Source organism: Neoarius graeffei, chromosome 17 (genome assembly GCF_027579695.1).
Source record: "Neoarius graeffei isolate fNeoGra1 chromosome 17, fNeoGra1.pri, whole genome shotgun sequence".
Classification (NCBI taxonomy): domain Eukaryota; kingdom Metazoa; phylum Chordata; class Actinopteri; order Siluriformes; family Ariidae; genus Neoarius; species Neoarius graeffei.
Window position 1 is genome coordinate 16081751 of NC_083585.1, and position 16354 is coordinate 16098104.

A 16354-nucleotide genomic window follows, 5' to 3' on the forward strand; every position below is an offset into this window, starting at 1 on the left:
ACAGGAATCTCAGTTCACAGTGGGAACAGGAAGACCAGGTGACCTGTAGAACCTCTAACTGGCTGTCCTTTTTTTTCCATTCTCTGTAAACTCTAGAGACAGTTGTGTGTAAATCCCAGGAGAACAGCAGTTTCTAAAATATTCAAACCAGCCTCCTAGGCATCAACAATCATGCCAAAGTCAAAACCACGCCATTGGGATTACATTTTTTCTCTGTTCTGATGATTGAAAAAGTCCTTCCCACGCCATGTGGGGCATAGGGTGGCGCCGATCTCCGTTTTCCTTGGCCTCTTGCCTATTACATAGCGAGGGTTACAGTGGGGGGCTCGTCCTCTGGTAACCACGAGAGTTTGATTCCCCACTCGCATCTGTATTGCAGCATGCCTTGCCAGTAGGTACCATTTTTATGATGGTCTTTGGTGTGACCCAACCGTGAGGTAGAACTCACAATCTTCCGATCGAGAGGCGGACACGCTAACCACTAGGCCACTAGCCGGTTCTGATGATTGAGGTGAACATTAACTGAAGCACATGACCTGCATCTGAATGACTTTATGTATTGCACTGCTGGCACATGTTGATTTAAATAATTGCATGAATGAGCAGGTGTACACAAGTGGTCAAAGTGGTCAATGAAAGCATAAATAAAGGTACTTGGTTAGAAACTGGTTCATGGATGTAAGTTATTACATATGATTGTTTCATTAAATGGTGGTTCACCTATATTTACCTGTATACCTCTCCAGTAGAAGAGCTACCTTCACTACAGACTCATGAAGGATCAGAAATGGACTCCAAGACCAAAGTTGTTGATATTTTACAAGAAACAACTCCTCGTCAAAAACCTGTACCAAAAAAGAGAACTAAGCTTTTTAAGCTCCAGAACTCCGCTGCGGACAGCACCAGCTCTATCTCCACCCAGAGTGCATCCACAATTTCTTCTGTGTCCACACAAAATGTGTCTACAAGTTCCAGCACCAAGTCCCCTGTGTCTACCCAGAGCATGTCTACAAGCTCAGACAGCAAGTCTACTCTGTCCACTCAGAGCCTGTCTACAAACTCAGAAATCAGACCCCTTCCAACAAAAGGTATCCTCAAACATGGTTCCAGCTGCAGTTCCAGTGACTCCAACATTAAGAGACAGCTGCCTCAACCCCTCAAATCCCTTAGTATGGTTTCCGCCAAGACTAGTCCTGAACAAATACTTGAAGGGACTGCAATAACCCAGGGGAGGATAAAGGAGTTTTCCTTCAATTTAAAAGACAAAGATCCCACTTCACCACTGAAGACTACCTTTCCAAAGTCACGACTGCCTGTTCGATCCTCACTGCTGTTAAATAGTCCAACACAGACAGCTCAAGAGAAGCCAACAATTCAGCCACGACTGAGCCTGAGTTCCAGCACACGGTCAAATGATGATAAAAAAACAGACATACTGGATACTAAGCAAAAATATGAAAATAATTTAAATTGGCCAATATCTGCAGAACCAGAAAAACAAAATATAGCTGACTGTATAATGAAAGAACCTCTATTCGTTCCTAGAACAAGGTCCAGGTCACCATTTGAATCCCTGTTAACCAAACCATTAAATGAAGACACTACCCCTCAAATCTCACCAAAGAACCTGGGGAAAGAAGACAGTAAGACATCCAAGAGAAAACATGAAAAAACAGAAGAAAAAGGGGACCACCATTTGAGCATTACAGGTATGATCAACTATATTATTCTGTTTTCAAAAATCTTTTATTAGATAAGATGTGTGTCTTCAGTGTTGTGGAGATCCTAGCTACAAATAATGAGCCTACTAGCTTAAATACAAACTACTTTTTTCACTAGGCATTGTTGCACTATACCATTTCCCTGTGCAATGTTCCAACTATTGTATTCATCCAAATTTGATACTTATCTAATTATAATTAGTGTAGAATGAGCATTAGTGTGTGCACATGAAGACAGATTATTTTAGTGATTAAAATATGGCTGACAAGGGCCTTTTTGTGTGGAGTTTGCATGCATGTTCTTCCCGTGTCTGTATAGGTTTGCTCTGGTTTCCCCCACAGTCCAAAGACATGTAGGCTAATTGGTGACTCTAAATTGATGGAGTGTGTGAATGGTTGTTTGTCTCTATGGCTACGTTTACACTAGACCGTATCTGTCTCATTTTCTTCGTGGATGCACTGTCCGTTTACATTAAACCGCCTGGAAACGCCGGGAAATGGGATTCCGCCAGGGTCCACGTATTCAATCCAGATCGTGTCTGGTCCGGTGCTGTGTAAACATTCAAAATACGCGGATACGCTGTGCTGAGCTCTAGCTGGTGTCTCATTGGACAACGTCACTGTGACATCCACCTTCCTGATTCGCTGGCGTTGGTCATGTGACGCGACTGCTGAAAAACGGCGCGGACTTCCGCCTTGTATCACCTTTCATTAAAGAGTATAAAAGTATGAAAATACTGCAAATACTGATGCAAATACTGCCCATTATGTAGTTATGATTGTCTTTAGGCTTGCCATCCTTCCACTTGCAAGTAGTAAGTGATGTGCGCTGGGATCACACACACAGCGGCTCAGTCCCGAATCGTGGCTTGTGCACTTCACTCGCGCGCTGTGTGAGCTGCGCAGGGCCGGAGTGCGCACCCTCCAGAGAGCACTCGCTGTTCAGGGCGGAGTGATTTGGAGCTCAGGATGCCTGCGGAGCCGAGCGTATCCGCGTATTGGCGTTGGTGTGTGCACGGCTAACGGTTTTAGTGTAAACGCGAATCGTTTTAAGAACGTTAATCTGATGATCCGCTGATTCGACGTAATGTAAACGTAGACTAAGTGTTAGCCCTGCGATGACCTGGCAACTTGTCCAGGGTGCAAGGCAAGGCAAGTTTATTTATATAGCACATTTCATACACAATGGCAGTTCAATGTGCTTTACAGAAGTAAAAACAAAAACAGTAAACAATAGAGAAATAAAATTACATAAAATAATTGTATTTTTATTCTAAAACAATTAATTAAAAGAATTAAAAGAAAATAATAAGAATTAAACAATAGTAGAAATAAAATAATAAAATGAAGTAGTAGTTCAAACAGGAGGAGAAAAAAAAACCCAGCAGAATAAAATAGAATAAAGTTAAAGTAAATTTAAAACATGCAGAGAAAGTAAAGATTATAAAAAATGTAAAGAAGAAATATTAATTATTTAACAGAAAGCATCTGAAAACAGCTTGGTCTTTAACCTAGATTTGAAGCTGCCAACAGCAGGAGCATTTTTAATGTCCTCTGGCAGTTGGTTCCATAGCTGTACTGCATAGTAGCTAAAAGCTGCTTCACCATACTTTGTTTTAACAACTGGTTTTAATAGTAAATTTTTCTGTTTCGATCTGGTAGATCTGATTGGGGTAGGCCACTGCAACATATCAGAGAGGTAATTGGGCCCTGTACCATTTAGAGATTTGTACACCAGTAGCAATGCTTTAAAGTCAATTCTGTAGCTTACTGGAAGCCAGTGAAGGGACCTTAGAATTGGAGTAATGTGCTCTGTTCTTTTTGTTCGTGTGAGAACCCTAGCCGCTGCATTTTGAACCAGCTGAAGTCATTTGATGGTCTTTTTTGGCAGGCCTGTGAAAAGGCCATTGCAGTAATCAACCCTACTAGAGATGAAGGCATGTATTAGTTTTTCCAGATCATTTTTTGACATAAGTCCTCTTAGTTTGGAAATGTTTTTTAGGTGATAAAATGCCGTTTTAGTGATTGCTTTCATGTGACTGTCAAAGTTTAGCTTGCTGTCAATGAAAACACCAAGATTTTTAACCATTTAAAGAACCATTTCTTTAGTTTTAATCCCTTTTGTGTCAAGAATAGTGGTAATCCTGAGTCTTTCATCTTTTTTTCCAAATAGAATTACTTCTGTTTTATCTGTGTTCAGCTGAAGAAAATTTTGTGACATCCAGCTGTTGATTTGATCGATACACTGGTAGAGACATTCAAGGGGGGCATAATCATTAGGTGATAGAGCAAAATAAATTTGAGTGTCATCTGCATAGCAGTGATACAAAATTGAATTTTTATTGATAATTTGCCCAAGTGGGAGCATATAAAGGTTGAAAAGTAATGGTCCAAGAATCGACCCCTGGGGGACACCACAAGTCAAGGACATTGACATTGAGGAACAATTTCCCAGGGTAACAAAGAAGCTTCTATCTTTTAAGTATGAATTTAACCAATTGATAACTTTACCAGTCAATCCAACCCAGTGTTCAAGTCGATATAGCAGTATGTTGTGATCAACAGTATCAGAAGCTGCACTGAGGTCCAGTAATACCAGGACCGATGTTTTGCCTGCATCAGTATTAAGACGTATGTCATTTATAACTTTAATCAGCGCTGTTTCAGTGCTATGATTGGCACGAAATCCTGACTGAAAATTATCAAAGCGGCTGTTTGATATCAAGAAGGCAGTTAATTGATTGAAGACAATTTTTTCAAGGATTTTCCCAATGAATGGTAAATTTGATATTGGCCTGTAGTTATTTAATACTGAGGGATCCAGATTTTTTTTTAAGTAGGGGCTTTACAACGGCTTTTTTAGGGACACAGGAACAACACCAGTCTCTAGGGATGTATTTATAATTTGAAGCACATCTGTAATTTATAAGATGAAGAACAGACTTAAAAAAGTTGGTAGGCGGAATGTCCAATTCAGATGTTGAGGAACTGAGATTTTGTACAGTTTTTTCAAGAGTCTCATAACCAATTAAACAAAATTCTGACATTGTGTTGAAGTTATCTATCTGTGTCATTGGTGATTGCAGTTTTTCAATTTTTTGCAACTGAGATATATTATGAGGAATATTCTGCCGTATTTTATCAATTTTACCTTTGAAAAAGGATGCAAACTCATTGCATTTATTAACTGAGAGAAGTTCAGGTGCTAATTGTGGTGGGGGATTAGTTAGTTTCTCTACTGTTGAAAATAGCACACGGGCATTGTTCATATTCCTGCTGATGATGTTGGAGAAGAAAGACTGTCTTGCTTTACGAATTTCATAATTATAATTACAAAGCATATCTTTATGGATTTGATAATGGATGTGAAGTTTAGATTTGCACCATTTTCTTTCAGTCTTTCTACATTCTCTCTTTAGTGTACCCTGCCTCTTGCCCATAGTCAGCTGGGATAGGCTCCAGCTTGCCTGCAACCCTGTACAGGATAAGCGGCTACAAATAATGGATGGATGAATGTCAATATTGAAGAATTGAAGACCAATTTAAAATAAACCACTGTGAGCTCTTTTGTGTGGGGAGCATCAGACAGAGAGGCAGGAACTGAGTGAAAAAGTGCTCTTTAAGTGAGAGGGGAAAAGGAAGTGGGAGTGCAGTTACAAATAGTGTCCAAGTAAGGTGCTCTTCTTGCTGTGAGACAGGCCGGGTAGCTGGCTATTGCTGGCTGAAGCATGGTATTGGCACGGGGGGGGATCTCTCTCTTCGGCCCATGAGGAGTTGTCTTTATGGTTTTCTGGTGGCAGACAAAAGCAGCAAGTCAGGAATAGCTTTGCAGAAAGACAAATGAATGACAGTGCACTGTACTTTTATACTCCCCCAATGCCTTGTGGAGAGTGAATGAATGGGGTTCTTAGTGAGCCCCAGCCATGCAGAGTCAGCACATCTTGCACCCTTGGTCATGTGCATGCCATTGGTCCACAACATTGGTGATGCGGAAATGGTGTGATGTTGATGCTGCTGGCAGGCACTATCCAGTCATTACCACTGGAGCAGCAAAGTGAGGAGTGCTTGCCTTAATGGAGGCATGTGCCACTCGTACTTCAACATACCGTAGTACCCCCCTTCAGCTCTGAGCCTGCTATTGACAGAGACTGGGCCCAGAGTGCATACTTCTGGGAGAATCAGTGTGGTGGACCCCTGCTTGATGTTGCGCCTGAAACGAGACATTCTGGAGGGAAAGAAGCCAGCGGGTTACTCTACTGTTAATATCTTTAGCTTTTTATCCATTTTAGAGGTGCAAGATCAAAATGTGAAGTGGTGCCCTTTGAGGGAATACCACATTTCCTCCACTGCCCACTTTATTGGGCTTCCTGTTCCACAGCAGAACCCAGTTTTTGGCTCACAAAATTGGAGTGGTCTTCACCATCAAATTTCTGGGAGAGACCTGGACCCATCTCTGAGACATTCATGTGCACCACAAAGGCAACTGGAAGTCAGGGTTTCTGAGCACTGGCAAGCTGGTGTTGAGGCACTGGAAGGACTGCTCTGCCTCTTGTGTGCACCATACCTTGTTGGGCTTGCTTTTCCTGGTGAGGTGTGACAGGGGGAGGCTAGGTAGGAGAAGTTGGGCACAAAATGTCTGTAGTACACCCCAAGAAGGCATGTATCTGTCATTTTGTGCTGTAGGTAGGTCCTGACAGCTTACATGTTTTTCTCTTGTGGTTTTAGTCCCAATCGATGTGGTACCCCAGGTACTATGCCTCGCTGAGTCCAAGCTGATATTTCTGTGTGTTGGCAGTCAGCCTAGTTCTGTGAAGTTTACCCAGTACCTCCCTGAAATGGTGGAAATGGTCCTGCCAAGTGGCAGAGTGGATGACATCATCAAGGTAAGCAGCTGTGAACTGGTAGTGGGAGTGGAGGGTGATGTCCATTAGCCACTGGAAGGTCACTGAAACCCTGTGGAGCCCAAAGGGAGAGTGCAGTATTGCCAATAGCCCATGGCAGTGGTGAAGGCTGTCTTCAGCCAGGTGTGAGGGAGATCTGCCAGTAGCCTTTAGTCAGGTCCAAGGTGGAAATGAAGTGGGCTATTCCCAGCCACTCAATGATGTTATCCAGCCAGGGCAGGGGGTAGCTGTCGAATTTGGATGCCACATTCAATTTCCTGAAGTCATTGCAGAGTTTAAGACTTCCATTGGGCTTGGGTACTATGATGACAGGATTTGAACAGGGGCTGGTGGACTCCTCAATGATTCCCTCCTGGAGCATATGTGCCACTTCCTCTTCAATAGCCTGAGAGTGGACTTCCAGAACCCAGATGACAACCCCTGGAGGGATCTTTATCTCATGCTGAACAAGGTGAGTCTTCCCGGGCATGGTAGCAAACACATCCCTGAACTGGTGCTCTAACTACTGCAGATCTAGTCACTGTGTAAGAGTCAGATCTTCTCACACATGTACCTGCTTGACCAATCTTGGCAGGGGGACAGAGGATGCTATGAGGGCTGGCCCAGGTTCAATTCAACATTTTATCATGTTTATGTGATAGAGTTGGGTTGGTGCATGCTTACCCAGCTGTTGCAGTCAAATGTTGACTGGGCCTGCTCTCTCAGTTATGGTGTAGGGGTCCTGCCATCATGCAAGAAACTTGCAACTGGCACTGGGGAGGAGCAGGAGTACATAGTATCTGGAATGGAACTCCTGTGCCTAAGCGGGCAATTAAAGACACACTGTTGCTCAGCTTGGGCCACTTGCATGTAGTCTTTAACAATGGGTATCACTCAGTTTATTCTCTCGTGTGTTCCTTGAACATACTCAATGAGGGACCTGTAGGGTGACAGCTGCTCTTCCCAGGCCTCCTTGGCAACATCCAGCAGGCCCTTTGGTCTTCTGTGAAACAGGAGCTCAAAGGGGTGAACCCAGTGGATGCTAGTGGAGTTTCCCAAATGGCAAAGAGGATGTAGGGCAGGGGCTGGTTCCAGTCCCATCCTTCCATATCTCTCACCTACACAGTATTCTCTTCAGTGTCTGATTAAAGCACCTAACATGTCCATCCAACTACTGGTGGTAGACTGACGTCCGTATGTGTTTAATCTGTAACATTTGGCACAGGTCTAACATAAGCTTAGACAGAAAGGGAGTACCTTGGCCAGTGAGCAGATACTTGGGAATTAGCACTTGGCTGAACAGGAAGAGAGGACAAGTTCATGTTTTTAGAGGTGGCTTTCCAGAGGGGGATGGCATCAGGGTACGTCGTAGCATAGTGTACCAGCAACAAGTACTACTCATGGCCATGGGCAGACTTTCGGAGTGGCCTTACTAGGTCTATGCCTACCCAGCTGAATGGGACCTCAATGATGGGCAGAGGTATGGGGCACATGGTAGGCTCACTGGGCATCCCCAGTGAGGAGGGCAGCAAGGGCATTGGCCCACTCTCTCTCTCTCTGGCCACAATGCACTCTCACTCTGATGGCAATGCACTTGAAAGTTCTCAGGAATGCTTTTACATTGTCACCTGCAGTGAGCTTGGTCAGCAGGCATTGGGTGTCCCGAGTGGGGTCAGGGAGAGGAGTGGTAATTGCCAGTGCCATCTGCCATAGGGTCATCATCTCCTGTGTGGTGTTGTGGAGTCCCAAATCCATCTCCTGGGACAGTTAGTTCTAATGCAGGCTAGCAGATGCATGAACTTCTAACTTAATTTATCAAATCAAATCAAATCAAGTTTATTTGTATAGCGCTTTTAACAATAAACATTGTCGCAAAGCAGCAAAATTTATATTTAGAAAATTACAATTAAATTGATCAGTAAAACTATTGAAAGTCTTTTCTTTGTACTTTTGTCAGTTTAACGGTTCACATGAATTAACAATCAATGATTTTTGTTTTTATTGTATTTTGGAAAATATCCCAACTTTTCTGGAAATGGGGGTTGTATATGGATGACCGTAAGCCCATTAATTTACAGCAAAACCTGTAAAATATATCTACATTATTATTTTATGCAAGAAAAAATCAAGAAAGCAAGAAAGCACAATTTTATTCATCACACACTTGTGAAATTTCTCTCTGCATTTAACCCATCTGAAGCAGTGAACACACACATGCACATACACATGAGCAATGAGCACACACACATACCCAGAGCAGTGGGCAGCCATGCTAACAGCACCCAGGGAGCAGTTGGGAGTTAAGTGCCTCGCTCAAGGGCACCTCAGCCCAAGACCATCCCATATTAACCTTAACCACATGTCTTTGAACTGCGGGGGAAAGTGGAACACCCGGAGGAAACCCACGCAGACACGAGGAGAACATGCAAACTCCACACAGAAAGGCCTCCGCTGGTCGCTGGGCTCGAACCCAGAACTTTTATTGATGCACAATAAAATGAAAATAGCACAGTTGAGTTTACTCAATTTGAGAAAGTAGCTTGAGTGTAGTTAGCTACTTTCCTAGTAGCTTCTATAACTAGTTTGTCCAACATTTTATCAAAAGTGTAGTTCAGAAGTAGCTTAGTGACATTAAATCACAAGTAACAATTGCAAAGTAGCATCCCCAACACTGGTCTTCACACACTGTCTATAACTGATTAGTAGTTGTTTGAGATCAATAAAAATTTCTCATACACACTGATCATCCATAATGTTATGACCACTGACAGGTGAAGTGAATAACATTGATTACCTCATTACAGTGACACCTGTCAAGGGCTGAGGTATATTAGACAGCAAGTGAAGGTGATGTGTTGGAAGCAGGAAAAATAGGCAAGCGTAAGGATCTGAGCGATTTTGACAAGGACCAAATTGTGATGGCTAGATGACCGTGTCTGAGCATCTCCAAAATAGCATATCTTGTGGATGTTCCCAGTATGCAGTGGTTAGTACCTAAAAAAAAAAGTGGCCCAAGGAAGGACAACCAGTGGTGGGGTCATGCTGTTGAAGGCTCATTGATTCGCATAGGGCACGAAGGCTAGCCCAAATGGTCCAATCCCACAGAAGAGCTACTGTAGCACAAACTGTTGAAAAAGTTAATGCTGACACCTTTCAGTTTTAGCCAGCATTAACTTTTTCAGCAGTTTGTGCTACAGTAGCTCTTCTGTGGGATTGGACCATATGGGCTAGCCTTCATGCCCGATGTGAATCAGTGAGCCTTTGACACCTGTGACACTGTTCACCGGTTGTCCTTCCTTGGACCACTTTTGGTAGGTACTAGCCACTGCATACCGGGAACACCCCACAAGATGCGTCATTTTGGAGATGCTCAGATACAGTCATCTTGCCATCACAATTTGGCCCTTGTCAAAGTTGCTCAGATCCTTATGCTTGCCCATTTTTTCCTGCTTCCAACACATCAATATCAAGAACTAACTATTCTCTTGCTGCCGAATATATCCCACCCCTTGACAGGTGCCATTGTATTAAGATATTCAATATTATTCACTTCACCTGTCAGTGGTCATAATGTTATGGCTCACTGGTGCGTGTGTGTGTGTGTGTGTGTGTGTATCTATCTATCTATCTATCTATCTATCTATCTATCTATCTATCTATCTATCTAGTGGTATGCAAAAGTTTGAGCACCCCTGGTCAAAATTGCTGTTACTGTGAACAGTTAAGCAAGTTGAAGATGAAATGATCTCCAAAAGGCATAAAGTTAAAGATGACTCATTCCCTTGATATTTTAAGCAAAACAATTTATTTTCATCTTTTACATTTTCAAAATGACAAAAAAGGAAAAGGGCCTGAAGCAAAAGTTTGGGCACCCTGCATGGTTAGTACCTAGTAACACCCTCTTTGGCAAGTATCACAGCTTGTAAACACTTTTTGTAGCCAGCTAATAATCTTTCAGTTCTTACCTGGGGGATTTTCACACATTCGTCCTTGCAAAAGTCTTCCAGTTCTACAAGTTTCTTGGGCTGTCTTGCATGCACTGCTCTATTGAGATCTATCCATAGATTTTCAATGATGTTTAGGTCAGGGGACTGTGAGGGCCAGGGCAAAACCTTCAGCTTGTGCCTCTTGAGGTATTCCATTGTAGATTTTGAGGTGTGTTTTGGATCATCGTCTTATTGTAGGACCCATCCTCTTTTTAACTTCAACTTTTTTACAGATGGTGTGATGTTTGCTTCTAGAATTTGCTGGTATTTATTCAAATCCATGCTTCCCACGACCAATGAAATGTGCCCTGTGCCACTGGCTGCAGCACAACCCCAAAGCATGATTGATCTACACCCATGCTTCAGAGTTGGAGAGGTGTTCTGTTAAGCGTTGTGACTTTCTCGGCCTCTAGAGGCCGCTATTGTATCTGTGTCATTTGTGTTTGTTTTGACAGCCATGTGCTTCTTCGTTTTTCATGTGCCTTGTGCCCCACCTATTCGTTGTTAACTGTCCCGCCTATTTTCTTAATTGCCTAGTTTAACCTGGTCATGTGTTCTATTACTTTGGGTATTTATACTACCCCAGTTTGTGTCTCTAGTTACTGAGGCTTTGTGCTGTTCATGACTAGTCACCTTTGTTCTGAGTACCTTTGCCTGTCTTCTTGTGTTTTTTGGATTTTGCTCTCTTGGGACATTTAGACTGTTTTTGTTTACTTGGAGCCTTGCCTTTTGTATCTTCTGAGCATTTGGATTTTTACCTTCTCTCCCTTGGTTTGGATTTTTGGACTTTTGAACTTTTGGATGTTTTCTCTTGTATCTTCTCTGTGTTGGAATTTTACTTTTGTGGATTTTTTATCACAAGCTGTGGATATTACTGGACTTCTGAGCTTGGGGTAATAAACCTTTTGAACATTGGCTTTGATCTCACCCCTCTGCACTTGAGTCATTCCTCTGCTTAGCCTAGTGCAGTGGTCACCAACCTCTTTTTTTTTTTTTAAATGCCCGAGATCCCTAACCTCTGCCTAGATGGCAAGCAAGCGCTACCCCTTGAAGTGTTGACAGAAAAAGAAATCCAGACTAGACTGTTTCAAGTTGAGGCTTTTTATTTAGCCTAATTTTAACTGAATAAGATTTAAGATCCTGGTCCAACTTTTTAATTTCTTGTGAGAGCTGACTAAATGACTTAATTTCAGTACAACATACAATGGAAATTAACTATACACAAAATATATAGGCCTATATCTGTAGTGAGCAGAATGAATGAACCACCAATGACTCAGATTATTAATATCAACTAATAATATTGTAATGAGAAAGCTGAACTGTTAACATCAGTTGCACTGTCTTGTTTGTATTGTAACACTAAATTAATTTCACAGCAACATAAAATGGAAATTGTCAACTGAAATTACAACACAACAGTGATGATATATCAAATTGTAACTTAAGTGACAAAATGACAACTTCAATTCAACATGAACTGATTTTCTTTAACCATACATACACAATAAAGACAAATATGAACTTGCAGTGATACTACTACCAATGACTGCTGTCATGCTACAGAGGTTACAGTTCATCATGCAACTCAAGTCAATGTGATGGCTGTGACTGATCACGGTCAGTGAGTGCCTTATAGTCAGGTTCATATCACGTATCATATTAGGGCAGGAACAAGCAGCAGTAACATCCATGACCTTACACTTAAAGCTCGACAAAGGAAAAACTTGACAGCAAGCTAATTAGCATTTGTTAGCGGCTACAGTCGGTACTCGGCACGTTAAAAGTGGGTCAGCATTGTAACAACATAACATTACTGTACAAGCAATGCTTATTTAACAGTAACAAACTTGAGCCCTATATGTTGAAATTCCTATCTTATTCTTTCGTTAATTTATCACAGTCTTACCTCAGTCAACTTCTTCCCTCCTTCTGTGAAAATTCAACGTCTCAGATGCGGACACGAGTGGGTGGGGGATGCGTTTGATTAAGTCTCCCGATTGGCTGGTGATAGATTGGTGGGCGGGGGATGCATTTGATTAAGTCTCCTGATTGGCTGGTGATAGATTGGTGTCATTATAGCGCGTCGGAGCAGTTCATGCGAGGCTCAAGTCCGATCCACCACTCCGCAGAAACACTTCAAGAGCTACAGTAACACTGACAGCCAGGTTATATCCTCACAGTTTTATAGGCAATATCATGCTTCCTTTTGTAAAGGGGTGGCAGAAATTAAACGGGGGTGGGAATCTCAGAAAGGGGGGCGGCCCGCACCTCTAAAACCCCTCGTGGAGAACCCTGAACTGTATTGCGAGGCTGTCACCATGGTGACAACGCTCAGAGACGTAAGACGTAAGCAGCAGGAGTTAAAAAAAAGAACCCTGCGACACAGAGGGGGAAAGCTGTAGTGGGCCTATCGGAAGACATGTAATATGAATGCCAATCAGATATACTGCAGTGTATTTCTGTATAATCTTCCAATTTCTTTCCTCATCCCCCAAGATCGACTGGGAAAGCCTCCGAGATCGACCAGTCGTTCACGATCGACGGGTTGGTGACCTCTGGCCTAGTGGGTGTTGGCTGGGTTACTACACCAGCGACCCGGGTTCGATTCCCAGCCCAACCTAACAGAAAGACTCAGTCATGACTGACTCAGCAGAGGCTTCTTCAGCTGTCTGAAGCTACGGCTGTTTACGGCTAAACTTCAGAAAATTATGGCTGCTTTAACAAGCTTTGGAGCTACCATGGACACTCATGGATGAACATTTGCAAGCCAACATGAGGCCCTTGCTCACCACGATGCACTGCTTCAGCAAATTGGGAATGCCCTGGCACAGATGACTCCTCTGCCCCCACTGCCTCCTCCTGCTTCACCATCTGCTCCCGCTCCAGTGCCTCCTGCCACGCTGCCTCCTTCACCTCATGAACCCCACCTTCCTGCACCTCAGAGGTATGACGGCAAGCATGGTGAGTGCCGGGAGTTCCTTACCCAGTGCCAACTCACCTTTGAGCTCCAGCCTACCACCTACACTATGGACCGCCGCAAGATTGCATATGTAATAACTTTGTTAGCTGATAGGGCATGAGCTTGGGCAACAGCCATCTGGCAGAGACAGGGACCCGAGTGTTCCAATTTCAAGATGTTTACGGAGGAGATGCTTTGTGTTTTCGATCAGGCAGACATCAGCAAAGGTGCAGCCAGGAAGCTCATGTCCATCCGGCAGGGAGGAAGTGTCACAGACTACACCATCTCATTCCGGACGCTCGCAGCAGTCTGTGGATGGAATGAGACTGCCCTGGTTTCAGCCTTCCACCATGGTCTGTCTGACCCCATCAAAGACGGTCTGGCCTTTATAGGATGCCCAAGTGACCTTGAAACTCTGATCTCACATGCCATTCGTCTTGATAACAGGATTAGAGAGCGTCGCCAAGTCCTGAGCTTCCCTTGCCTCACTGCCTCAGCCTGGAGTCCGTCCACCTCCTCCAGTGACTGTCCGGAAACCATGCAAGTTGGCTGTACTCATCTCTCCGCATCTGAGAGGGAGCACAGAAGGAGGGACAAGTGCTGCATCTACTGTGGCAAGCCTGGCCATTTCCGAGCATCATGTCCCGAGCTCTTGGGAAAAGGACCACCCCATCCAGCCGAGGGAGGGTTGTGACGGGGCCTACCCTCTCTCCCGAACTTCCTGGCCAAGGAGTCTACATCCCTGTCTCCATCTCCTGGGGTGAGTCTGTTCACTCTTGCCAAGCCTTGTTAGACTCTGGGGCTGCTGGAAACTTTATGGATGTTCACTTCGCCCGAAGAATCAATGTCCCTACTGCACCTCTTGAAGTTCCGTTGTCTGTGTCTGCTCTGGATGGCCAAGCTTTAGGTGACAGAAGAGTCACCCAGGTAACTTCTCCAGTCCTTCTCCAGTCCCAAGGTCACAAAGAAGAAATATCCCTGCACCTGATTCAGTCACCAGAGTTCCCAGTGATTCTAGGCCTTCCTTGGCTTACCCGCCACAACCCTCGCATAGACTGGGTAACAAGCCAGGTTGTGGAATGGGGCCCTACATGCCATACCTCTTGCCTGCTCTCTAGTTCTCCTGTGTCTCCTGCCGAGTCCCCTGATCTCACCGAGTTATCTCAAGTTCCCACAGAGTACTGGGATCTGAAGGAGGTTTTTAGCAAGAGTAGGGCCACCGTTCTTCCTCCACACCTATGACTGTGTCATATACTTGCTCCTCGGGGCAGGCTGTTCTCCCTCTCTCAGCCAGAACGCAAGGCCATGGATGAATACATCAAGGATTCCCTGGCCTTTGCTGGTGCAGGCTTCTTCTTTGTCGGCAAGAAGGATGGGGGGCTGTGACCGTGTATTGACTACAGGGGCCTGAACAAGATCACAGTGTGCAACCGTTATCCCCTTCCGCTGATGTCCACAGCGTTAGACCTGCTCCAAGGTGCTACAGTCTTCACCAAGTTGGATTTACGGAATGCTTACCATCTCATTCGTATCCGACAGGGAGATGAATGGAAGACTGCCTTTAACACCCCTTCAGGACACTGAGTACCAAGTGATGCCCTTTGGACTTACCAATGCACCAGCAGTCTTTCAGGCCCTTATCAATGACGTCCTGAGGGATATGATCAACAAATATGCTTTCGTTTACCTCGACGACATTCTGATATTCTCCAAGACCTTGCATGAGCACCGCCACCATGTCCGTCAGGTTCTTCAGAGGCTGCTAAAGAACAATCTGTTTGTGAAGGCCCAGAAATGTGAGTTTCATGTCCCCGAGGTCTCCTTTCTGGGCTTTATTGTACGGACGGGACAACTCCAGATGGATCCAGCCAAGACCCTGGCTGTCCGGGACTGGCCCACTCCTAAGTCCGTGAAAGAAGTTCAGTGGTTCTTAGGATTTGCTAACTTCTACCGCAAGTTTGTCAGAAACTTCAGTTCTGTAGCAGCGCCCATATCTGACCTCACCAAAAGGACAGGTGGGTCTTATGTCTGGTCTCCTCAGGCAGAGAAGGCTTTCAAGGACCTCAAGCACCGCTTCTGTATGGCACCCTATTCTGGTCCTCCCTGACACATCGCAACCCTTCATTGTCGAGGTGGACGCTTCGGACAGTGGCGTTGGCGCGGTCCTCTCTCAACACTTGGATGGAAGGTTGCACCCCTGTGCATACTTCTCCCACCATCTGAGTCCTGCGGAGTCCCGTTATGATGTGGGGGATCGAGAACTGCTTGCGGTCAAACTGGCCCTTGAGGAGTGGAGGCACTGGCTGGAGGGAGCTCAACATCCATTCCTGGTTTGGATGGACCACAAAAACCTGGAGTACCTCAAGCAAGCCAAGAGACTTAATCCACGACAGGCTAGGTGGGCCTTGTTCTTCAGTCGGTTCAATTTCACCCTGTCGTACTGCCCCGGCTCGAAGAACACCAAACCTGACGCTCTTTCCAGACAGTTCTCTTCCACTAACAGGGAGCGTGAAGTTGGGCCTATTATCCCTGTGTCCCGGATTGTGGCCCCTGTCCGCTGGGGTGTTGAGGAGGCCATCCGGCAAGCTCAACACCAGGACCACCTGGCCTCTTGTATGTCCCACATCAAGCCCGGGCCAAGGTTCTCCAGTGGGGTCATTCGTCCCCTCTCACTGCCCACCTGGGAGCTCGGAGGACCCTGGATTTCTTGAAAAGACACTTCTGGTGGCCAGGCATGGAGAAAGAAGTGAGGTCATTCGTCCTGTCCTGTGAAGTGTGCACCAGAAACAAGAACCCACGGCAGCA

General features: G+C 44.7%; 1 protein-coding gene across 11 annotated transcripts in view; it reads left to right on the forward strand.

The window, feature by feature from the left end:
* sytl2b (synaptotagmin-like 2b) overlaps positions 1-16354 on the forward strand; it is a 107175-nt gene that overhangs the window by 47580 nt on the left and 43241 nt on the right. For 9 of the 11 annotated variants that reach the window (XM_060943787.1, XM_060943781.1, XM_060943783.1 and 6 more), the window contains one exon: positions 747-1709. In XM_060943787.1, coding sequence (XP_060799770.1) covers positions 747-1709 — 963 coding nt within the window. The remainder of the gene's footprint in view (positions 1-746; positions 1710-16354) is intronic. The other 2 variants (XM_060943782.1, XM_060943791.1) reach the window with 1 other exon arrangement.